This window comes from Phoenix dactylifera, chromosome 10 (genome assembly GCF_009389715.1).
Source record: "Phoenix dactylifera cultivar Barhee BC4 chromosome 10, palm_55x_up_171113_PBpolish2nd_filt_p, whole genome shotgun sequence".
NCBI classification, from domain to species: domain Eukaryota; kingdom Viridiplantae; phylum Streptophyta; class Magnoliopsida; order Arecales; family Arecaceae; genus Phoenix; species Phoenix dactylifera.
Window position 1 is genome coordinate 3,684,947 of NC_052401.1, and position 26,051 is coordinate 3,710,997.

The following is a 26,051-nucleotide window of genomic DNA, read 5'->3' on the forward strand; positions in this document are numbered from 1 at the left end:
TCATCACAACGGTCCATGTCCACGAGCGCACAGTCCGGAGCTTATCCACCGTTCAAACCCGGCATCCCACTAGGGGCATTCTACTAAATGGCCGAAATCCGTGGTTTTTCCTGTAATTTTAGATTGCACAGTGTAATTTATACACCACTCCACTGCCTGAAGAGTTGTATCGTTTCTCCGCTCCTTCCCTCGATCGCTCCTTGCGGCTCTCGCCCGCCCCCAACCCTCTCCTCTCTCTTCGAAATCTAGGGTTTTTGGCATCGGTTTTCGGCCCGGTGACGATCGAAGTAAGTCTTTTATTCTTCTTTTCCAGGTATTTGATTCGCTGCACAGTCGATGTACCATTGACTGCTCGTTTTCCCGTCTCATTTTGGTGTAATGTGCTTCCCTATCTCCTCGATTTCTAGCCTAGGGTTCCTTTTGTTTGAGTTTTTCTGGAGTTGAATGCTCCAGTTTAGATTTCACGATCATTTCTGTGGGGGTTTTTGTTTAGTTTTCTCCGCGAAATAATTCTAGGTCTGCTCAACTTTTGGTTTATTTAAGGGGTTTTCTTTTATTTCGAAGCGTATAGATAAGATAGAAACAGATCTTGGACTTGTAGTGGTTGCCAGAACATGGTTTTTTCGTCAGAAAACAACATGTTGATTCTTAAACTTTTGGTCGGGGAAATAAACAAACTGATGCCCTCTTAACATGTGGGCTGGAAAAATATGGTACTTCGTTTGATGTCAATTTGGTAACATTCGTTTTTATTTTTATTTTTATTTTTTTTTGTAAAGCTTTAGTTCCTGGTTTTGACTGTGTTAATCGATCATTCTTGTTCTTGGAAATTGTTCGGTACTTGTTTTAAAGCAGAAATTTGGATCACATGGCTAACATTTTTTTCAACGATTACTGTATTAAATTGAACTGATTTATAACATTAATGCAACGTTAAATATGTCATTTTGTGATTGGCGTGCTATTGTTTCTTTTTGCTATTTTTTTTAGAAGCAAGATGTGGATAAAAGGAATTAAGATCACTTATCGACATGGATGTACGATTAAATTGATCTTTGTCTGTGATACTTTCACGCAAGGATTGATCCTAATTTATACTTATTTCCCATTGTCTTTTCTTTCATGGTTCATGGGAATTTTCTACACTCTTGCCCTCTTGCAACTGATATATGCGCCATGCCTTTTTTTCCAATAAAATTTTTAATCTAAGAAATATCTGGGCAATTTGCTCCTAATAATTTGCACTGTCCATTACTGCAGGCGTAGTACAGATCTTAAATCAGCTCCCTGAACATTACTGCAGGTGTAGTACAGATCTCAAATCAGCTCCCTGAAGTTGGAAAGAAAATCAACGAAAGATGGCAAATATGAATATAACCTACATTTTAGAAAAGGTATTTGTTTTCTTAAAGGTGGTAATAATGATATTCTACAATATATTATCTACCTGTGCCCTGTTTTGATACTGGCTCCTTCGATGGGTTTCTGTCAGATGACGGGCAAGGATAAAGATTACAGATATATGGCCACCTCAGATTTACTTAATGAGTTGAACAAGGAAGGGTTCAAAGCTGATACTGATCTGGAAGTGAAATTGTCAAATATTGTCCTTCAACAGCTTGAAGATGCAGCTGGGGATGTTTCTGGTTTAGCTATGAAATGGTTTTCCCTTGTTTCTTAGCCATGTGATACTGTTGAGGCTTTCTATTTTTGACCATACCTCTGAAATTAGATGTTATTAATGAAATTGTATAAAGTGGTTGTTAGACATATATGTTTATAATGCCTTGTCATTCTCTTACCTTATAACTTCCTTTTCTGTCACTCTAAATCTAATGTGCTGATCACTACATAGATTTGCTTCTTGTTAAGGGTAAGTTATGTTAAATCATGACTGCAAGGGCAACACTCAATTTATATGATCGTTTTAACAATCTATTGTATGATCAATTATGGATAAAGATTGACAAAATGTGAGGCAATAGTTGGGGGTGATCAGTTGGCTTGTGGTCTAGATCAGCTCAGGTCTTATTTTTGTTAAGCAAATTTGAAAAGATTATCAGTTTTGATGCAACAATTCTGCACAGGGGATCCAATCCATGTTGGTTGACTTGCCAAGTCCAAAGTAGAAGGTAGAGAGAGAAAGGAGGTTGCAGTAGAAGACAAGGAAACAGGAATTTTGGTTGACAATCTTTGCACATTATGTCCTGCTTCTTTTTTATTTAGTCTAGAAATCAACCTTAATGAATCCTGTGAACATTTGGGCACTATCCTGTTCTAATAGATACTATTTGAGAGGAAAATAGGACCTGTAGCAAGATATGAAGAGCGAGAGTGAGGGGGTTCAGTATAGGATACAAACAGCAAAAGATTAATGGAACAAATTCAACAAAATCAACTTAACCCAATCTAACTCTTCACTGCATCAGAAAAATAACTTAATATAAGCCTAATAAAACCCTAGATTTCATCATGGAGCAGTCGTAGAGCTAGGTTTTGGCTGATTTTTTTTTTTGTTGGGGGGGTGGGCGCTTGATGGGGCAATCAATTAGTTAACAAGCATGAGATCCATTTTTACCAAAGATTGTATCGTGGTCTCAAACACAAGACCCTTCTTCTTGTAAAAGCTATAATTAAAAAAAAAAATTGAAAGCCAAAATAACCTACTACCTATGTTTCATGGACCTGATAGTTGATCAAACTATAAATATAAATTAAACAAAGCAAAAGTTAATAAAGGAAATTGTTTTGCATGAAAACCTAAATCAAATTCATTAGATTCCCTTAATGTATCGTCTAAATCAGGACTTATATAAGAAACACCAAACTTAATCCTTCTGCCCTAAAACATGTTTTTAAGCAACCCAAAAACCCTATGTTTAGTCCCATAAACCCAAGCTTTCATGTCCTATGATTCCAAAGAATATGGGATAAACAGAAAAAATTAAACAGGGTGACAACATCTATTTTAACAGAGTCAACCAGCATAGGTGCCAAAAGTCCAATTAAGCACTCCATATATAGGCAGAAAAAAATTTAAAGAGAAGCATAGAAACTGCCATGCGTGCACAAGTGCATCCACGTGCGCATGCGCATGCATGTGTGCAAATGAAGAAAGACATTTGATCTTGGGTTTCATTTCAGGAGTGTAGGGACAGGTCATGTGACATTTTCATGTCCAAAGGTCAAGACATTGTATTGAATATATTGTTGTTTTGACTTGCAGACTGAATAGGAAACATATCACTTATTTCCGAAATATTATCTGGTGAATATCCTTTATCTTGAATTCTTAATGGTGCAAAGACCCGACCTAGGTAGCCCTCAGCTTACTATTCCCTAATGTTCAGGGAGGGCAACTGGGCCAGCTCCAACATGCCCTGCCACACAGTTTGATCAGTACTGCATATTTGTTAATACATACCCTTGTAATTTGCTTGTTGATACACTACGTCTTTTCTTTCCCTTTTTTTTGAAGTAGTGGTTGATGTCTACTGATTCAGGTATCCTGTCTTGGGAACTCTCAAATTCATGACAATGCGTTAGCAACTGTTAATTATTTCTTGCTACCTTGAGCTAGCTCTTGTCATAATTCTTCCTTAAAGTATAACAAAACGAACCTTGTTGGACTCAAGTTGGAGGATTGGAAGTAATTGTACTATCTTAGGCATTATTAGGTAATCATTTTCAGACTTTAGAGTTTAGAGTTTAGACAGTATCTCAGTAGTGCTAGATGGGGGTCTTTTGCTATTGGAATGGCTTTCTATATGTTCTCACACTTTACATCTGCCTTATGAATTTTTTTTATGTGGATCAGGTGACAGTTTGTTCATGCAGTATCTCTGGACATCTTTTCCTGCTTTCCAGTTATACACCATAGTATCATTGAATGCATCCTATATATTTACTTTATTTATTTATTTATTTATTTTGTAGCCTGGCTCCCCTTGTGAAGAAGGTCAGCGAGGAGAGAATATTGGACATGACAAATAAGCTCTCTGATAAATTGTTAAACGGAAAGGATCAGCATCGTGATACTGCTAGTATAGCTCTGAAGACAATAGTTTCAGAAGTTACTACAACATCTCTTGCTCAACGCATTCTAGTTTCTCTTGGCCCCCAATTAATAAAGGGCATAACTAGTTCCGTAAGTTCTTGTACAATGTTCCAAGGTTTGCATGATAAATTTAACTTTTGATTTTTTTTTTCTGTTATTGGCATATTAAAATCATCTATTTTAGTTTTCTTTAACTGGCCAGCATCTCTGTGTTTATTTTATTCATGTTTATAGACATTCTGAAACATATTTTCTTCTCCTTATTGCCCTGACTCACCTATTGTGATTCAGGAACTTGGTTATCTTGTGGCTCTGTGTCATCTAATATACTAAACAAAATGAGTATTTAAATACTGTTTCTATAATAAGAAAGAATAAGGAGATTATGTAATGTTTTTTCGTCCTTTAATTTGTTATTAGCTCATTCTCCTGTCAAGTTTGTAAAAATTAACATGTAAAGATTATACCTAGCATGTATACTTATTATGAGACTTGAAATTTTTCAGAAAGTTCATGTGGGTAAAAAATTTAATTACTATGCTCTCGTACAATTAGTTAGCTGCTTTAGCTAGTTGATGGGTATTTTGGAAATAACATGAGTGTGGTGCGAATTTGATTATCAGACATGCAATTTAATTAAAAAAATTAAATGTTCTTGGACATTGCCTCCTTTCTTTTACTGACCTCATTGTGCTCCAATGTCCTTACGCAAGTGCAACAATACTAAGGAAGGTAAGACATAAGTTTTATCTAATTATGTGATTATACCTTATTGTATTTCTTAGATACTTTTGCTTCCTTATATGACGCTTTTAGATGCCAACTATGAGTTTTCTCTGTTATCAGGTTGAATTTTTTGCCTTCATCTAGGTTTTATAAATAGGTTTCTATATAATTTGTTCTTATGCCTTGGAGTTGGTGAAAAACTTGGAATTACTTCATAACTTACACATCACAAATGAGTGTAGAAACATCAAGAGTAGATTAATAGCTGGCATAGTTTCTCATTGAAATTTTTTGCAAACTCTAGAATCTATTATGATATAATCATCAAAATTTGGTTAATTTTCTGATTGCTTTCCAAATATGTCTTCTTCTTCTTCTTCTTTTTAATTAGTTTTTAGAGTTTCTTTTTCTTAGCCACCACCATTTGCGCGCTAATTAGGTCACCTTGTGCCCCTGCTCCCATCAAAAAAGAAAAACAGAAAAAAGAACTGCATGACCTTGGTATTGGTTTTTATTCCTAATTGTCTTCCTCTCCTTACATGTTTTGCCATTTCTACCTTCTTGATCCTATCTTGTCCTTTTGGTTTGATTTTTAGGATTTGATTGTAGGGATCATCCTTTTCTTGCTTATCTTCATGCTTTATGCTGTTTTATTGGTTGGATCATCCTCAGTGTTGCGCCGCATATTGGGCTACTTGCTTATGCAACCTTCTTTACCACTGACAAAGCTTGCCTGCAGTTTGAGAATGACTTTTTTACTAGCTTTACATTAATCCTTGGAGCCTTTGCTGTTAGCTATCTTTTGAATTAATCTCAGCTACCTAACTTTTCTGCTTGTTTTTTTATTCGTAGGCAGTCTTTCCATTTGAATGAATGTTTGATGCTCTTTGGGGTGCTATCAGTGAGGATGTATTGTTGTCCTCAGCCTGCCTGCATCTTTTGCTTGATTTTGCTTCTTTGCAGCTCTGCTTATGATTTTGTACCAGCAAATTCTTGATTGTCATGAATGCAGCTGGAGTGTCCCTGCACCTGTTGGGGCTTCTTGCTTGTGGCAGCCATGCTCGTTATTGGGACATTGCGGTGTTATCAACTTACAACATGAGCTTCTCTGTCACCAACATTGCATCTTCATTGAGTATCTTCTTAGCGAAGTGTAATGATGCATGATGGTGCTGGCAATAAGTTTATGATGTTGGCATGTCCCTAATTATCTTGTCTGCTTATCTGTTAGACTTTGTGCTTGGGCCACTTTTTATGTACGCATGGTTGAGTTTTGTTACTACATTTGCCTACTTGTCACTCAGCCTCTATTGTTCCTTATTTTTTAAAAGTTTTCTTTTGGATCTGTTGATGGAGCCATGCACTGGTTGCTATGTCATTTTTGTGGCAAAGACTTGAGTTGCAATACAAACATAGTTTGTGGGCGGTGCTGGAGATACTCCCATCCAAGTTTTTAAATGCCAGTACTGGACATCTGATCGGTTTTTTGCCAGAATGGTATGGTGCTGGGTACCCATCACATGATATGGGATTGCATCCCATATCCACACATTGTGTAATGGTGTCGGAAGCCTGCAAGGATGGCGCAGTACTGTTTGTAGTTTTGTACTGTCTTGTTTCAGTGGCCTTTGAAATACTATCTTGTACAGTTGTACACATGTATAGTGCGCTACCCATTTTGATGGATTTTGTTACTAGTTTATTCTTGAGTTGTACACATGTATAGTTTATTCTTGAGTTGTACACACGTACTAGTTTATGTATGTGAGCATGCTTCCATGAGTGCTCTATGAGCATTTCTGCATTTGTTTCAAACAATTCGTTCATCTAGTTCACAATTATAGTTGTTTACCATGGTTCTTTTATTTGTTTATATTTTGAATTTTGTTAACCGGTTTAAATTGATGACTGGTGCACATGTATTGTATTTGCAATTATGCTATTATCATTTGATTGCCCTATTGAAATACCAGTCAAATTGATATTCTTTTGGCATATGAACTAATTACACTATAGTGATCTTTATAGTGATCTGGTATAGATTAGTATTGGAAGTTCTTAGTGATCTTCCTCAATTCAAAAGTTTTTTTTTAGAATTCAATAGTTATGAAACTTTTCTTATTTTTCAGGGGAAGAGTACTGAAATCAAATGCGAGTGTCTTGATATATTATGTGATGTACTCCATAGATTTGGCAATTTGATGACAAAAGATCACGAGGAATTGCTTACTGCACTTCTGCCTCAGTTGAGTTCCAATCAAGCCAGTGTCAGAAAGAAGTCAATTTCGTGTATTGGTGAGATGAATTTTTCAGTCATAGTTTTAATGTCATATAATGTATATCTATGCTAATCAATCTTTTCAATGCATCATCTTTTCTGGCCGACTTTCCTGTAACTGACACATTTAAATTATATTAATAACTATGTGTAGCATCTCTTGCCTCAAGTTTGTCGGATGATTTACTTGCAAGGGCCACTTTTGAAGTTGTTGAACTATTGAAGAATAAGAATATAAAACCTGAAATAACCCGAACAAACATCCAGATGATTGGAGCTTTAAGGTAAGTGATACAGCACCTGTGCTCCTAGCTTTTAGTCCTCTAGATTGTTTGCCTATGATATATTGTGTATGCATGATCATGTAAATGGTATCCTTTGCTATATCAGTGCACAGCTGTTGGTTTTGAAAATGGATTATGCATATATAGATGCTCGGCAGTTTTCTAGTGTTGTTATTACTGTTACAATTTGTTTGTTATGTTTTTATAAAATGTGCAGTAACACCGGGGATTTATATGAAAGGAAGTTAAGCTGAAAGGATGATGACAACTGTTACTTTCATGTCTATCCTAGTTTCATTGTAATACTTTGATGCTGAGAAGTTGAATGGCTAGTCCCAGTTGCTCTAAAGCCTACTGCTAATGAATAGAAGCTGAATGCGACCGGCTATGTATTTCATCTGTTCAGCCTAGGCCCTGAAGAAGCAGAATAATTCAGCTGTCATAGGTTTATGATTCCTGTCAGGCTCTTAGTTTAGAAGGAGGCAAGGTAGCAAATTCTCAAAACAGCGGCCTAACAATTCTGTTTTTTTTTCTTGCTCCTTTGCAAGAACACCAGCAGTTGTGCAATCAGCAGATTGATATATCTTCATTGTTAAAAACACCCATCTTTCACCAATCCATGAGATTCAAGACATCAAGGAATAGCTAACACCATTAACTGTTAAAGGTCCATAGACTCTATAACATCAATTCTTTATTGTTAAAACCACTGTGAAATTCCATGAGATTTGGAATGTCAAAGATTGCTGAATAACACCACTAAGTTTCAAAAACCTGTCACTCTAGTTCTGCTTGAAAACTGCAGTTACTGACAAGGTGCAAACTGGATCCCTCCATTGCATAAAAATGCATCCACTCTGGTATTGATACTTTCTTTTCTTTAGCTTTGTTGTCTGAACTTAATTTTTGTTACAAACTGCTATCTTCATGTAGGATAAGATGATGAAGTGTACAGATGAAAATCTAGGATATGTGACTTAATGGAGTTCCTTCAAACATGCGGATGGCTTCTTGACACTAGTTTTGGGGGACTGCTGCAATCTTCTTAATGTTTGCAACAATTGCTTTTCTTAGGGTCTCTTAAGGGTATCTGAAGAGCATATACTACTAGTAATAGTGAAAAGGTTAGCTATTAGTGTAACCACAGATCTAAGAACAGTTGACTCATACTCTAGAGTTTCTGAGCTGTGATGCAAACTATAGCTTGCTGCTGTTTTGGGGTTCCAAGAGGGAATATTGGGAAGCCAGTTGAGGGTGTTTTTGGTGCTTTTCCTGGAAGCAGGTTGTAAGGATTGAAGAATGATTCATGGACCGTGGGAAGGCAGGTTAGAGGCTGTTTGGTAGCTGGCTGGTTTATTCTGGGAGGTATAATTGTGGTCTGGATATTCATGAAGTAAAAGAGAGTGCCGAATGGGTTTAGGGAGTATTGTTTGGAGCCAAACAATGGCCTTGCAGATTGATCTGGACAGGTGACTTGGTCTACTGCCAGCTGCAGCTGGCTGGACCTGTTAGGTTGTGGTGGCTGTCTTCAGATGTTGGCTGTGTGACCAGCAAAGGGAGAATAAAAATAGATGAGGTTGAGGGCTGTTATGGAAGCCCGAAGCCCTGGTTTAAGGGTGATGGGGAACAAAGGAATAAAAATTGCAAAAACAATAGAAAGTAAAGAAAGAGGATGAAGGAGAGAAGGAAGAGAAAAAGGAACCTAGATTTGTGGGGTGCTAATTTAAGAGAAAAAAAGTAAAGCAAAATATTTTCTTCCATGGACCACAAAAACTAACAACAGAAACCATTCTGGCAACCGAGGTGCCCACCTCTCCCTTCGTAGGATTCAATTCAAAAGATTAAGTATCTAAAACTCTTACAAAATAGGTCCCTAGGCTCCATAATTCTCCACATAACCTAAAATTCATATTAACTAAAAACAACTAATTAACAATTCCAAGGGGCTCAATAAATTGTGTAAACATTAATATGGCCCTAAGCTACTGCATCATGTCCCTAATTCCATATCTTGTCTGTCATGTGGTTACATGCCCACATATATATTTTCATCTCAAAATCATGAGCCTTTAAAATACTTCACATGCAAGCACAAAACTATGACAGGGATCAAGTCCATGATTCAAATGGGTAATTGCTGAGTCTAGGATAGGAGAGAGTGAAAATAGGAGAAAAGATGAAAAATATCTATCATATTTATGTAGGAAATGATATCAATTCTAAGAGTGATATCTCTTTTTTTAAATCTTAATCATCCTCTTGTTTTGCCTAAATTAGGATTGACGCATGCAAAAAGAGTCTACTTTTGTTTATTCTCTAAGGGGGCGTTTGGTATGGCATGGTCATTATAAGATTAAGGGTGATGTGGGTGGAGGTGATGAGGGTTGCACCATGGTGATCCGACGTAGCAGTGATTCCAAATCACCTCCACTTTTTAAATCACCACCCAACTCCATGATGGAAAATCCGTCCTTGAGGTCGGGTTTCCAAGATCATTCTAGGATAGTGATCTTGGGCTGAAATTTGGAGACAAAAATGCCCCTCAGTCCAGCAAAAAAATTGGTATATCAATATACCTAATATATTATATTAATATTATATATTATTATTACATTGATGTTAAATATATTAAATTTATGATATGTATTATATTTAATATATTATTGATTATATTATTATTCAATTATAATTTTAAATTATGATATAAATATATTATTATAATTTATATTTATATTTTGAAATTATATAATATATTACTTCTATTTGTCTTATTTTTATAAACAAAATAAATATTAGTGTTAAAATAATAATACATCATAAGTATAAATGAAAATATTAATTCTATAATAACAATTAATATATTTTTGTAGCATTAATAATTTCTAGGATTAATAAGTATATTTTTATAAAATATATTAATAATATATTATGTGATCAATAAATATATATTATGAAATATGTCAGGGGGTAGTTTTGGTATTATATGGTTGGTGATCTTGGATTTTCATGGAATACCATACAGATTACTTGTGGATACTTAAAAAGTTTTAGTCACTGGAATATATCATACCAAATGCAGATTTTGGATAATCGGAGATCAGATTACCTCGGGAAAACGATCACCAGTAATCTAAGATCACTTCAATGATTCCATTTGGGTTACCAAATGCCACCTAAATGTTATAACAGAAAGAGATATGAGAGGCCAACTGAAGATCAAAGGAGATAGTCAGGATTCAGCCAGCGAGCAACTTCTTTCTTTTGGTTGGCACTTAAAAACAGGCACACACCCTTTCTCTCTACATCTCGTGCTCAATGGGCACTTAGCTGTAATATCCAGCAACAAGGGGCCTACTCATGGTGGCTGGCCGCTAACTTCGACCTTCTCTAGGAGTGGGTTTCATATGTTGAGGTGGGACCTCAAAAAGCTTGGCTTAAAATAGACATAGGGGGACGTGTAATCTTTCTGAATCATAGTCATCCATTAGCTAACTCCATTGACCAGCAAAGGCAACCATCTACATCACCAAAAATTAAAGCATTACCCTTGTTATCCCAAAAAATAATGAACTTCAATTATTATTTTCCTCCAAATCAATATTTGTGTGAAAAATACAGCATTATGTGATGTTTTGTTTTTGGCCTGAATTTTTCTCTTTACCCCATCAATATGCCATTTTTACCTTAATTGTATCATTCTCACTTGGTTAGTGGATTGCATACCATAGCAAGATGAGAAAGGGATACCACAATGGTACAATCTCTCTCTCTCTCTCTCTCTCTCTCTCTCTCTCTCGGATTCATGCAAGTGCTTCCATGCAAGACTGTCCATATAATTTGGAAGGGTTGCTCAGAAGAACATAGGAAGGGGGAACCCCTGAAATGCCATGCAAAGAAAAAATGTAGCTGTCTGAGACAAAGAGTTATTCTTTGCTATTATTTAGATAGAAGTTTGATACATGGATGAAAAAAAGAAGCCAAAAATTTTAGCAACGCAATCCGATTGAAGGTTGCATTCGGAGCTTCGTGTGAAAAGATGCTTGACTGAAAGCAAGTGTTAGAAGGTAGTTGTGGGAGAAAACTTTTGCAGTGGGTACATCACCCTGGTTTGAAGATCTTTAAACTGTATGACATAATCCCCAGCTGTCACTGTCCTTCTCTCCACTAGGCATATTGTTTTGCGAGGTTTCCCTTCTCGAGCTCTATTTCACTGAATAGCTATGCGTTCAGACTCTAGAATCTGCTAATCGCTTCTTGCGTCAAGATGACATATATGTTATTGCTTTTTGCAAGAAAAAATAATTGAACTGTATTTAGATAAGCTCATTATTCATATATAACTAGGAGGTGCTTAAGGCCTGCTAATGTAGCTGATTAGTAAAGATCAGTGGCCATAGAATGCACTGTCTGAAGTAATAGTGAAGTAAATTTGGCCATTCAAGGATGATGTATTGGATGACATATGTTGATTTCTGATCAGATTTATAGGATCTTATCTTGCAAATGATGCTTCTTTTTTTCTGTGTTCTGCACTCCGGAAAATAAATGCATTCTGGTAACTTTAAATCATATATGCTGTCTGATTATTCCTTTTCCTCCTGCTCTTTTGGCATTACATTTTCAAATAAAACATGCTTAATGATTATGGGTTAAATTAGATTCTCTGGTATTTACTTCCCTGTTGGAAGTTTATTTTTTTGATTTTTTTCAAAAGCATAGTAACTTTGTGGTGTTCCAGCCGTTCTGTTGGATATCGATTTGGGCCACATCTTAGTGAAACTGTTCCCTTGCTCATGGATTACTGCACAAGTGCATCAGAAACTGATGAAGAACTTCGTGAATATAGTCTGCAGGTATTCTGGAAACATAACCTCGCATTTGTTTCATTTGTAATTTTGTTTGAAAATAATTTCTCAAGTCCATTTTCTTCAAAATTCCTTGCAGGCATTGGAAAGTTTCCTACTTAGGTGTCCAAGGGATATATCTTCATATTGTGATGACATTCTAAATCTTACTTTGGAGTATATAAGTTATGACCCAAATTTTACAGATAACATGGAGGAGGACACTGATGATGAAGGGCGTGAGGAGGAGGAAGATGAGTATGTTGCTTATATGTTCACATGGTAGCTTTGAACATTTCTAATGCATCTTATTGAATCATACAAAATAATTTTTTGGCAGCGAAAGTGCAAATGAGTATACTGATGATGAGGATGTAAGCTGGAAAGTTCGAAGAGCATCTGCTAAGTGCTTAGCTTCTATCATTGTTTCGCACCCAGAGATGCTATCGAAGATGTATTTGGAGGCATGTGCAGTACCTTTAATCATTTATGTGTGATGATGATGCTGATGATTCTGCTCATGATAGATATATTCCTTTATTGAAATAGCTGGATATTAACTGGATGTTTATTTTAAGTTTAGAGTAAATTATGAAATTTTTTTGTGGAACATGATTGGCTAATGGTCTTTGAATTAAGTGATAACTTCCTCGCTCGAAATCTAAGCTAATTTGGTTGACCAATTCCTTATGTAACATCAATGTTGACTTGTTACTTTCATCTTTGATGGATATCCAAATATAAGAGCATGAAATTTATATGGTTTTATGGTACCACACAGGCATGCCCAAAGTTGATAGAAAGGTTTCGAGAAAGGGAAGAGAATGTAAAGGTACGACTAGATCTCCGACTTTATTTCATGTAAATATTTATATATTTTCACTTGTTCATCTTGATCCTTATGAAGTTTTCTATTTCTTCAGATGGATGTGTTTAATACATTCATTGAGTTGTTACGCCAAACTGGAAATGTGACAAAGGGACAGTTGGATATTGATGAGTCAAGGTTAGTGATAATTGGTTATATTTTCTAGTAAATTGGCATGGATAAATTATTGAGCTTTACCTGCTGTAAAGATTCAGTAAATATTTTTTGGCATGTGGTACAATGGGATAAAATTAAAAAATAGAATTAGGCAATCTTCAGCTCTATATGCAGAGCGTTGTTAATATAGTATCTTTTTATCATGGTCATGAAGGTTCCTTTTTTTGTGTTAATATTAAAGTCATCATTCAGATTGCTTGTGATGTTGGAGGCTTTTTGGTCAAATAAATCCATTTTTCTTGGAGTGTTATTTTTTAACTCATAGATTCCAGTTTTCAACAGAATTTCTCAAGAAAGATTATCAACGAGCAATGCTGAGAATTATATTTATTGATTTCAAATTAGATTACATGAGGAACTTTGACATTGATTCTTAAATGCAGGTCACCAATGAGAAGCATTTTTTTTTCTTCTCTTTCTTGGCCCCTTCCTTATAATTTCTTATTCTTCTTTCTCCTCATACTCTTTGTCCTATTTCCCTTTGATTTTTCTTTTTCATTTTTGTCTCTCTCTCTCTTTCACACACACAATCACTTACCTACTTACTCTCTCTCTTATCCACACAAACATTTTTTTGTTTCTCCTCCTTTATTTCTAGGCAGTCAGGAATTCCCTACGTGTTGGAATTGCTTGGTCGCATTGAGAACCTTGGGCTTGATTCCACCTGCAGATAAAATAGGGTGGCACGGTGCATGCGGCTCTTGCCACTGTGAGATTTGGGAAGGGCTAAATGTACGTTGTCTTATCCCCATGGAAAGGCCGTTTCCGTTTTTCAAACCTATGACCTCCGAGTCACAATGGAGCAATCTTACCATTGGGGCAAAGCTCACCTTCTAATGACACTAGCATAGTGCTCATTTTTATTTTTTAAAAACATATAAACATTTATTTGAACTCCTCAACATTTTCAATATTTATTGCAGTTGCTGTGCCAGCTGCTTATCTTTATTGACCAACATTCTGGTGAAGGTCAAGCGGCAACTGGGCAATGGCTTCAGTAAATAGATCACTTTACAAAAACGATTTGAATCAACTTTCTGTTTTTGCACTTAGGAAAAGATCACTTGGATGTTCATGTATCATTTTTTTTTTAATTTATTGCTTTCAGAAGTGAGGTTCGAGAATGAGGCATTCTGTTAGTTCCTTTTCCTTTTGTTAATTGCAGTCCACGATGGTTATTGAAACAAGAAGTGCCAAAAATTGTCAAATCTGTTAATCGGCAGCTGCGCGAAAAAACTATCAAAACGAAGGTAGAATTTTGCGCTTATTTTTTGGCTTTAGCTGGTTTAATAATTTTACAGAAGTGATTTCTAATTCTATATATTTTCAGATTGGGGCATTCTCAGTATTAAAAGAACTCGTCGTTGTCTTACCAGACTGCCTTGCTGATCATATAGGTTCACTTGTTTCTGGGATTGAAAAGGCTTTGACTGTGAGTTATTCTTCAATGTTCAACAATTGATTTTTCCCTTTTTCCTTTCTAGGAATTCGCGTAGAATGCCTTCTGATCCTCACAGCTATCCATGATTATTTTCCCAGGATAAAACTTCCACCTCAAATTTGAAGATCGAAGCTCTTGTTTTTACTAGATTAGTAATGGCATCACATTCTCCTTCTGTTTTCCACCCATACATCCAGGTACAAGCAATATTTGTTGTATGTTCCTTGTGCACTACTTATGATGCTTTCAAATGCATTATAAATGGGGGGTGTGTGTGTGTGTGTCTTTAAGTAGGTTCCCACAAATTTTTTGTAGTGTTAGTCATGCTTTCTTTGCAAGTTTGTGGATATGGTTGATGTGGAAATTGTACACTAGTCCAGCATTATGAACATCAACATTCACCTGCAGTATGTTATTCTTTTTTCTCCATGCTTCAGGATGTTTTTCTATCCTCAATTTATAATGTTGAGATACTTGTTTAATAAAAAGGTCAGGTTCTGGTTTGGATTTTTGACCCATTTAATAAACAGTTCGGCTTTGGGTTGACAGAAAGTGGACCCAACCCGCATTTGAGCTGACCCTTATCAGACCTGACCCGACCTGATTGCTGCCCCTTGTTCATTTTGAATATGGAATTTGCTTATTCCCCCAAGTGCTGTTAAAAATCTGTATTTATTGTGATTATAGATACTCGGAGATTTTTTAGCTTATGTACATGTACCTTGCTGGCCTTGTCCTAGAAATTTTTGGGCATTGTCATGGGTTGCTAGTTTATGCATTCTTTCTTCTGACTGATGTCAATTGCAGGCCCTTTCTGGTCCTGTTTTATCTGCTGTTGGTGAGAGATATTATAAGGTCACTGCTGAAGCATTACGAGTCTGTGGAGAGCTTGTTCGTGTTCTTCGCCCAAATTTTGAGGTAATTACTTGTTAGCTGATTTTCTTATTTGCAAATGTTACCGGATCTTTATTGAGATGAGTTGTTTTGCAATGCAGAAATGTTCTCTGGATTTCAGACCTTATGTTGGTCCGATTTATGATGCTATTTTGACACGTTTGGCAAATCAAGATCAAGATCAGGTTGGTCAGACTGCAGTTGATAATTGTGAAAATGTTGGTATTTCTAACAACAATTTGATTATTTTCTTGCCAGGAAGTCAAGGAATGTGCTATATCTTGTATGAGCCTAGTAATTTCAACTTTTGGTGATAATCTGCAGCGTGAACTACCTGCATGCCTTCCCATACTTGTTGATCGGATGGGTAACGAGATAACCCGACTCACCGCTGTGAAGGTGAATTCTCTGTGACCCTTGTATATATGTCGATTGATTGGGTGCTGATTGCCTTTTACATTTGGAATGTCTTACTATGAATAAAACCCTTGTATATAAAGACTTTTTGCGGGGAAAAACCCTGCAAAAGAATCTTGTTGCTGTAAACTATGGAATAGGAGAAAACTAAGGTGGTTGATATGGTTTTTTTGCTTATGTCTTAATGCTGTTTAGGTTTTTAAACTTTTCTTCATCAGATACATCTTTTAATGTTTTGGAATAAGAATTTGTTGCTAATATTTTACTATCTAAGATGCTCTTGGCATATGTGACGAAGAAATGTGGGCCCCAGTAAAGTGAGAAATTTAGACTTGGACCTGTCAAGCAGCTGTAGGGTAACATGGATGATAGTTGTGCTAACAAAAATGTAAAAATTGCTTTGGCAATAGATGAAGCATGTATCAGAATAGCTGAAAAATATGATGCTGAAGCCAACACAAAAGGTTGTTACTTTGCTGTTAATTATTGTAGGACTCCCTGCATTGAATTATTAAAGAAAATATTGTAGTTCTAGTCAATTCTGATTCCTTAGAGGTTTCGTAGGCAACTTTTTACACGAGTTCTATGCAAATACTTTCTAATTTGGGAAGAGCATAAAATACTTGTCATTATATTGTGACTTCTAGGCTTGCTAAATACTATCATTTAATTGTTTCTAAGGCTTGCCTTGCTCTTGTTACCCTGGGGTCTTTTGCCAGTCATTTATTTGCCCTTGGCTTTTCCATAGGCTTTGTCTTGTCGCATCTTTGTGTCTCTTGACTTAGAATTGATGCTTAAAAATTTAATAAGATGTCAGCTGCTGTTGTTTTTCATCTACTCTTGGTGGGAATTTCAAACTCAGCAAATGGTTCTCCAGCATATAATTACCAAAATGATCACTTAGCTAGTCATCTTGCATGGTGTATTGTTGAAGTATTGTTGAAGCTGGAGGCTCTGCACCTCCTCTCTCTCTCTCTCTCTCTCTCTCTCTCTCTCTCTTTATTTTTTTATTTTTTTGTTAAGAATCTTTTTAAGTCCTACTTGGATGTAGCAGTTGTTAGTATCTCATCCATCTCTTGTACACTGAAGTGTTGTCATTTTTTTTATCTGCACAGATGTATGAGACGCTAAAAATTGACACTAGAGTAGGTAATATTCGATATATGGGTGTGATCCCTTCAACCGTTGATATACTTGGAATTTGTACTCTCATTCTTAGTTGGTTTGCTGTTTTCATTCTCCCTTTCGAAGGATTGTCTGTATGGCCAATTTCATTTTACCCACAGGTGATGGAGGTATACATCGCCTTGTGCAGGGTGAGAGGCAATGCTTGGGCGATAGCTTACACCATTTGCTCTCATGTTATATACTATAGAGATATGCTGGCAAGCTCAGACATGGTACTATGACGGGATCAGAAGGCTGTGCTATGATTGTTGAGCTCGAAATTCAAACTTGAAGAAAGGATAGAATGACAGTATTGGGATGATTTGAAGGAGCACCGAAGGCTGTTCTGGGAAAAAAGTTATAATTCATAATGTTAAGGATGCTTTGACTGGTGAATTACATGAGTGAAAGGTGATCTCTGTCATGGCAAATAGCAGGGGGTTTATTCCAAGAACTTTTAAATCAGGGATAAATTTAGGAATTAGAGAAATGGTATTGGTGCAACTGCTGATCAACAATTAGAGAATGAGAAGAAGGATGCTTGCCTGGTTGTTTGGGTCCAGGGGAGCTTGAATAAAGCTCAAGAATCCCTGAAAATCTTGTAGGCAATTGGGAGATGGGTCTGATATTAGGTCAAGGAGAGTGCATCTAGCAGACACCCAGATGAACTTAATACTCTGTCAGTCTATTGAAAGATGGTTAATGGTTGATGAAAGGCAATGGGATTCCTTCTAAGGTAATGCTTAATGGCAAAGTGTAGTCTATGGAATCACATGGCAGTAGGCCCCATACATGGCTGTAATATTTAAAAGAAAAGTTCCCACCAAAATGGACGTTTCGTGTTTGCGTGGAGGTCAAGAGGAGCTGATGGTATGGCATGAAGGTGTAATTCATGTATATACAGTTATGCGCTGATGTGGACCCCACAGGCTCCCAGATATGAATACCATAGGATAGCATTAACAAGTTTAGGAAAAATGGCCAGGGATATTATGGAAATGCCTGCAGGGAATAAAACAGGTATATTTTGTGTTCGATGGTCTTGAATTAGAGATGGATAGTTATTATTAGGGAAACCACTGTCCATAAATAATTATTACTGCTATAAAAGTCCTGTCCCGCACCGTCACTCTTTCCATTTCCTTTTAGCTGCTATGTTTTTTTCCCTCACTCTTTATTACATTCTCTCTTTCTTCTTAGATATTAGGGGGGATCATATTCTTCCTAATGCCATTGATGTTTGGAGGCCAATACAAAATTTCTTAAGTGATTGTAGTATTCGTAGTCAAGAAGTTATAACATGACACTCTTATGGTTCTTGCTGTTTTGATTTGGGGTGATTAGCTTAATTGGTTTTCCTATCTATGTTATCAACACCGATGCTTATCAATCCAGGCATTTGCAGTAATTGCTAACTCACCTCTTCGGATTGATCTCTCATGTGTCTTGGAGCAAGTAGTTTCAGAATTAACAACATTCCTGCGAAAGGTATACTCAAAAAGTTTTTGTACTTAAGAGACAAGTGGCATACCTGTAATAATTTTTCTTGTAAAATCAGGAAACTTAGAAGTATCTTGCTAACATTTTTGACCTTTATATTTCTCTTCTTTTACAGGCTAACAGAGCACTGAGACAGGCAACATTAGGGTCATTGAACTCCCTAGTTGTGGCTTATGGTGATCAAATTGGGCCATCTGCTTATGAAATTATAATTTCTGAACTTTCTACTCTTATAAGGTTCCTTCTCTGTTCTAATCATGCCCTCTAGTTGCTTCATGCCTATGGATCAATACTACTAATTTCGTTACTGTTTTGGCAGTGATACAGATCTGCATATGACTGCTCTTGCTTTGGAACTTTGCTGCACGATGATGACCGACCAAAAATCCAGCGAAAATGTTGGTCTGACTGTTCGATATAAAGTCCTCCCGCAAGCGCTCATATTAATTAGAAGCTCTCTGTTGCAGGGTCAAGCGCTACAAGTATGTTTGTCGATCTAAGTTGCTTGAATCTGGACTTTCTTATTCCTGCTTATTGCTAATCAGTATTCTTACCAATTTTGCAGGCATTGCAGAGATTCTTCGCATCATTAGTTCATTCAGCAAATACTAGCTTCGAGACATTATTAGATTCACTTCTTTCGAGTGCTAAGCCATCACCGCAAACTGGTGGCCTTGCCAAACAGGCTCTATATTCAATTGCACAGTGTGTTGCTGTACTTTGCCTAGCAGCAGGTGATCAGAAATGCGCATCTACAGTTGAAATGCTTAAAGGCATTTTGAAAGATGATAGTGGTACTAATTCTGTAAGTTCTTTTTCGAGCATCCCCTGTCATCAATCTATTTTTTTTAGTTTGAACATATTTTCTGCCTTTTCTTTTTGTGGTAAGTTTGAGGTTTTTGAGAGCTCAGTTTCTATGAGGACTCGAGGACGGTTCTGTTGATTCAGATATGAGATTGTCTTATTCAAGTAGATCAGTTTTCTGCCTGAATAACTGAATTCTGCATGACTGTTGAGCTCAGCAAACTCTAAATTTTATTCTTTTGGTCTTGTTTTGGATGGGATGGGTTTTCATAATACATGCAATATTAATTTAATTTCTTTATGTTTTGCTGCTTCTTTACAGTGTCATAAATTGCTCAAAATGAGGACTATTTGTATCTGAAGATCATTGTTAAGGGAACGTTTATTAGGAATGCTTTATTAGCACCTTTTCCATCAATTCAGTGGAGTAGTTGAATGTTTCTTTAGGGGCATTGTTACATGAAATACCACATAATTTTTGTGTTGAAACAGCTTTTGGCCATTCAAGTACTTGTAATTATGTTCCTATCTGATATGGTATGAAATGAGAACAGATCCTTCGAGATTCTTCTCATAAACTTCAGAAACTCAATTTTTTTAAGACATGGATTGATATGTTACTTCTGCCTCAGGGCTGGTGGATGGTTCGTAATTTTACCAACAATGAATCCAATGACTGTTTCACAGAAATATTAGAAATTTTTCAGAAAAATTGTGATAATTGTGCTTCATTTGTTTTTCAGGCTAAACAGCATCTGGCCTTGCTATGTCTTGGAGAAATTGGACGAAGAAGAGATCTCAGCATGCATGCACGCATTGAGAATATTGTCATCGAGTCCTTCCAGTCGCCTTTTGAAGAGATAAAATCTGCAGCGTCTTATGCTCTTGGAAACATAGCTGTGGGCAATCTGTCCAAATACTTGCCATTCATTTTGGATCAAATAGATCATCAGCAGAAGAAACAGTACCTTTTGCTTCATTCATTGAAAGAGGTCTGTTGTTGATATGGAAATTCCATTGCAAAACCATTGTTTATGCTCTTTCTCTTAGCTCTCCTTTTAATGCTGTTTGTCCACGTCCTTGTAGGTTATTGCAAGACAATCTGTTGATAAAGCTGGCCATGGTGAACTCCAGGATACATATGTCGAGAAGATACTGTACTTGCTTTTTAATCATTGTGAAAGTGAAGAAGAGGGGGTTCGCAATGTAGTTGCCGAGTGTTTGGGTAAAATTGCACTCATTGAACCTAGGAAGCTCGTTCCTGCACTCAAGGTATACCACTTTGGACAATTAAAAAGTTTGAAATCACTTGGGTTATGTAACATTGGGAACATATCACTGTATTTGACTGATGTAGGAGCGTACGGCGAGTCCAACTGCATTCACAAGAGCAACAGTTGTCATTGCTGTGAAATATTCCATTGTTGAACGGCCTGAAAAAATAGATGAAATTCTATACCCTGAGATATCCTCATTTCTGATGCTGATTAAAGATAATGACAGGGTAGTCTTCGAAGTCTGCAGCTAGTTCTAAATCTACCATCTTGTTCTTTATTAGAACTACTGATTTAATCATTTATTTACCTTATACAGCATGTTAGACGTGCAGCTGTCCTGGCTTTGAGTACGGCTGCTCATAATAAGCCCAATCTAATCAAGGGGCTTCTTCCTGAATTGTTGCCTCTTCTTTATGATCAGACAGTTGTTAAGGTATGTTGTATATTTCAGGTTATTAAGCAATCAGCACAAGTACCTATAACTGTCGTATCACAGTATCGGTACAGGAAATTATAGGCATGATTATTGTGTTGTTTTTGACAGCATTATTTTCCAATTTTCGATTTTGATTAATTGCTCCATGCTTTTAGTATTACTCTGCCTAAGTGGGTCTGACCAGCAAAACATGTCTGGATTTTCTTTTTAAGTCATTGAGAGAAAGTGAAATAATTTTCACCTCTATGAGGTAGCAGCTATTTTAAGATAATATGCTAATGCTGGTTAGTGGCTCTTTTTATGTTTAATTTCTTCTGAAGGTTGGGCTTGCACTTAATACAAAATTTCTGGTAATCTTTGTTACTTGGGTCTTCTTGCACCCTGTCTGACATTGTGTTGTACCTAAGGCCCACACTAAGACCACCATATTGAGAATCTTGTGACTGCTGCCATTTTTCTTAATCCTTTCATTTTTACGATGATGCATTATGTTTCTGACTAGTGATATATGAGCTGTTTCATTAACAAAAAATGCTGATTTTTCTTATTGTCATCATTAATATATTGTTTTATTGCAGCAAGAATTGATAAGGACAGTTGATCTTGGACCTTTCAAGCATGTTGTAGATGATGGACTTGAGCTTAGAAAAGCAGCTTTTGAATGTGTTGACACATTGCTGGACAGTTGTCTTGATCAAATGAACCCATCATCTTTTATAGTTCCTTACCTTATATCTGGTTTGACTGGTAAGTTTGTTTTATGAAATAATCTATCTGTCAGGCATGATGAAAGTGGCTGTTTTTATCTTAGACAAATTCTGTTTAATTTGTCATTTTATGAGCACAACATACTTTCGCCTCCATAGCCAAACGCCATTTCGAGGGATTAGGCAGGTCCGCAGGTCGTGTTTTTGCCTTGAAATTTCCTCATTTGGATTCTGCTCTGTCATCTCACTTCCTTCCTGTGTCTGTATCTAATGATCCTGTATTTAATACTGTTTGGCTTGTGTACCCCTAGTTTGGCATCAAGCCAAAATGATATTTTTTGTTCCTAGTGTTTCTAATTGTTCTTTTTTATCTTTTCTTATGATATTGACAGATCATTATGATGTCAAGATGCCTTGCCATCTTATTCTCTCAAAACTTGCAGACAAGTGTCCTTCTGCTGTCCTTGCAGGTCAGTTGCTTCTAGAGTGTTTGCTATTACATAAAGTGCTCTGATGCTGTCAATATATAGGGAATGCAAATCTTAACTAATTTATTATTTCACAGTTTTGGACTCATTGGTTGATCCTCTCGACAAAACTATTAATCACAAACCAAAGGCTGATGCTGTGAAACAGGAAGTAGATCGTAATGAAGATATGATCCGAAGTGCTCTTCGAGCCATTGCTTCCTTGAGCCGGATAAGGTTTTTGCACAATTACCGTGTTAATTTTCATTAATTTTATTATCTATCCATTTATCATAAGCTGTATATTCTGTATATCTGGAGGGTTTGGACATATAACGCTCGATATGGATTCACTTCTGCCTGCACGCACATGGTACTTGCTGAATTTAGAGACGGCTTACTATAGCTGTATCATGTTTGACATGCACAGTTTTTGTATGGGACACAAGTTACCTTTTGAAATAAGGTTCACAATTGACTACAGGTTTTGGTTTGGGCTGGGGCAGATGAGTTCTACTTTTGGTAGTTTTGACAGCTTAGGTTCAGATTATTGGTGGAAAGGTATTAAGAAAATGGTAAACTTTAGAAAAGGTAAACACAAGTATAGAAAATATATAGATATCATTTTAGAGGATATTTCTTTTTTTGAAACCTTTGGCTCATTATGTAAAATATTTGCAGCCTTCCATCCTTAAATCACTTTTAAATATTAATGAGAAAATAAAACATACAAAACACTAGCTAAGGAAGTAGATTAGGCATAATTTTGAAATCATAATATGTTATTTGACGAGAATTTTGCATGTCAACATACACTTTCAGTTGAAACAACAGTAGTTTCAGTAATTTATACAAAGATACCCTCACAATTTTTTCCTGTATTAATTCTTGTGTTTTGTGACTCTTTACGAAATATAGGTACGGTCTACTTGAACTTGAGCTTAGCCTTTACAAAAATTACATGCCTCAAGTGGAAAATGGTTCTCTAACACTTCTTTTAACCCAACAAGCACAAATATGGTCTAATCTTAAATTAATGAAGTTCGTTTTTTTTTTTTTTGTTAATGTTAGTTTCAGCTGTAACCACGAAAACTGGCTGAACTCACTGAAACTACTGAAATGAAGGCAGTTTTGGATTAGTCATGGGCTGTAACTAATCCATCTCAGTTTGGCCAAAAATTGTAACCATGTTGTAGATGCTTATGTCACTGATATTTGATGAGAGTGCCCCTTTTTGCTGAGGAGGTTATTTGATATTGGTGAAGCTCTGAGAGGCCATCCAAAATTTGGTCTGTTTTTCTTACCAAATGATGACTTGGAACATTAATTTGGCCAGTTCTGTATGTTTTAACGGACCATTTCCTTTCTATCTTTAAGATTGTGAGATCAATTTTCTCACTAGTAAATTATCTTGACCTTACACTGGCCAACTGGTCTCACGTGATTGGATATGTGTCTAGCTTAATTGGATCTCCCTCATTCTTATATTCTTCAGAGATGTTTGCAAGTCTTTTACATGGAGGTACTTGACCATTTTATAGTGTTTTTATACCTCCATTCCACCCCCCTTCTCTCTCTCTGTGTGTGTGTGTGTGTGCGCGTGTGTGTGCGCGTCTGTCTCTCTGCAATTGTCATCTTAAATTGGTTAAGATTTCAGGATGTTTCCACTGGTACGCTACCCGTTGCCTTCTTTTGTTGAGATTCTTCAATCATATTGAGTCCAAAATAGATCTTCTTTATGGATCTTATATGTTTTTTTTTGCTTGATCTCTTGTATTTTTCTCTCTGCTTCTTTAATCTGTTGAATTTGTATTCTCTTTCCTCTTAGTGGTTGTATTGATTGTCAATTGAATCTCTTGAAGCCTTATCTTGAAAGCTCGAGGCCACAGTTCTTCCTTACTGTTCTAGCTTTTGATAAATTTGTATTCTTTCCTCTTAGTGGTAGTATTGGTTGTCAATTGAATCTCTTGAAGCCTATGTTGAGAACTTGAGGCCATAATTCTTTCTTTCTGTTCTAGCTTTTGATATGTTTATCTATACTGTGTTGTTGTTTTGGTCTTTGTAGCCATCAGTATCCTTACCCCGCCTCCCTCCCTCCTCTCTCTCTTCCCCCCCCTCTCTCTCTCATGCACACACACACACACGCCCGCACATGCACACACACACACACACACACGCCCGCACATGCACACACATTATGAAGCCTTTTCTTGTTGGTTACACCTTCATATCTGCACTGGTGCTAAGTTATTCAAGGGATTTTTTTGTAAATCATGATACTAGCGGATCCAAAGAATAGGGGTTTCAGCTCTTGCTTTTTTTGCTTGACAGTTGTCACTGGATCCAGGGAAAATTAACCCAGCAGTTTAAACATTGCAAGATCAATTTTGATCAAGTATTGAAACCTTTTTATGGATTCCATGTCATTAAGGGGATGCTGGACTACTAGAGATAACAAAAAATCTTTGTCGTACTTAATTCTATCTTCTGTTTAGCCTTATGTGAAAACCAGAAAAAGGAGGAGCAAACTGTTAGAAGGACGCATTAACGAAACTCAAAAGCGGCATCTGTTGAGTTTCTAACCCAAATGCATATGGCTTACCTTTTCAGTAAAAAGAGTGCAATTTGGGATATTTGATTAGTCTCTGTTAAAAAATGTCGCTTGCTTATAAAAATCCCTCTTTTTTTAACCTTTGTCATGGTAATCAAGGCGTTCCTTTAGTTCTTACTGCACTTGAAACTTGAAACAGACTCCACTCCCAACCACTTTGTGATCAGTGGAGAACCTTGTTAGGAGCAATTAACAGCATGAGGACCCCCTTAAGTGTGGTTGTTGCTCTCTCTTTCATTGCCTTCTTATGAGAGAACACATGGGGAATTCAGTATGCGTTTTATAATCAATTCATGCCACAACCAGTGAAATTATTTTCTGTAGCTTCACTGCTAAAATTGGCTTCGAGGCATGTTCATTCAACAACACACGCCTCACTGTAGCAAATTATGTTTCCATGTTCAATCTACAAATTGCATTGCCTTTGCAAGCCACATAGTAAGTCCGTATTAATTTTGCAAACTAGTTGACCGATGTTCTGAATTTTTATTTGCAATATTAGTTACAATCTAAGTTGGTTAGCTCGCTGATGAGCATGTACAGGCTGTAACTTTTAACTTTCAATTACTCAGCTTGCCGTGTTCGTATAATCCAGTTTTTTTTGATTCCCTTGTATTTATTTTCTTCAGTGGAGGTGACTGTAGCTTGAAGTTCAAGAAGCTGATGGATGGCATAATGAAGTCTGCTCCCCTAGCTGAGAAGTATAATTCTGTGCGGAGTGAGTAATAATGGAAGAAAGGTGCATGCCGTTAACAAAATACCAATGGAGTACACACTACAGGCTTTGAGAAAGCATGTTGGAACTTCAGGGAAGTTATGTTCCCCTGAATATATATAGATCTTTCATGTCAAGCATGAAGTCAAATTTGGCCTTCATGAAGATTATAGGGTTGCTTGATTTGTAGGGTGTATTGCAGCTATAAATTTTTGTAAATGAGCTGTTATCATTCTTGAACTTTTTAATTTTAAACGATTTTCTGGAGACGCTGCTGCCTTCTTGAGTGATTGGAAATTGAGTTTGTTCTCACAAGAGGAAGGATGTTTCAAATACGTTTTGTTCTCTGTTTTGGTAGAATCGATCTTCATGTACCTGACA

The 26,051-nt window shown here is 36.5% G+C and overlaps 1 protein-coding gene across 2 annotated transcripts; it reads left to right on the forward strand.

Annotated features, from left to right (window-relative positions):
- The first annotated feature begins 140 nt into the window (after positions 1–140).
- LOC103711063 (cullin-associated NEDD8-dissociated protein 1-like) lies at positions 141–26,051 on the forward strand. Of its 2 annotated transcripts, none has more exons than XM_008797045.4 (29): positions 141–287; positions 1,261–1,394; positions 1,493–1,662; positions 3,937–4,147; positions 6,913–7,078; positions 7,216–7,345; positions 12,084–12,198; positions 12,290–12,447; positions 12,530–12,653; positions 12,971–13,021; positions 13,113–13,195; positions 14,400–14,484; positions 14,565–14,666; positions 14,774–14,872; positions 15,483–15,593; positions 15,671–15,754; positions 15,828–15,968; positions 18,549–18,641; positions 18,769–18,890; positions 18,973–19,135; positions 19,219–19,458; positions 20,201–20,449; positions 20,544–20,729; positions 20,815–20,961; positions 21,051–21,167; positions 21,749–21,917; positions 22,270–22,347; positions 22,443–22,581; positions 25,585–26,051. In XM_008797045.4, the coding sequence occupies exons 2-29, from the start codon at positions 1,359–1,361 to the stop codon at positions 25,679–25,681; spliced, it is 3,666 nt and encodes a 1,221-aa protein (XP_008795267.2). In that variant the 5' UTR covers positions 141–287; positions 1,261–1,358; the 3' UTR covers positions 25,682–26,051. The 2 variants fall into 2 exon arrangements, with proteins under 2 accessions (XP_008795267.2, XP_008795268.2); XM_008797046.4 differs by having other exon boundaries at positions 146–287; positions 1,304–1,394.

Bases quoted from the DNA above. Each gene is read 5' to 3' on its own strand.
- LOC103711063 (XM_008797045.4), top strand. From the start codon at position 1,359: ATGGCAAATATGAATATAACCTACATTTTAGAAAAG. The intron at 15,594-15,670 runs GTAATTACTTGT...TTTGCAATGCAG, and splicing joins TTCTTCGCCCAAATTTTGAG to AAATGTTCTCTGGATTTCAG. The intron at 21,168-21,748 runs GTATGTTGTATA...GTTTTATTGCAG, and splicing joins ATGATCAGACAGTTGTTAAG to CAAGAATTGATAAGGACAGT.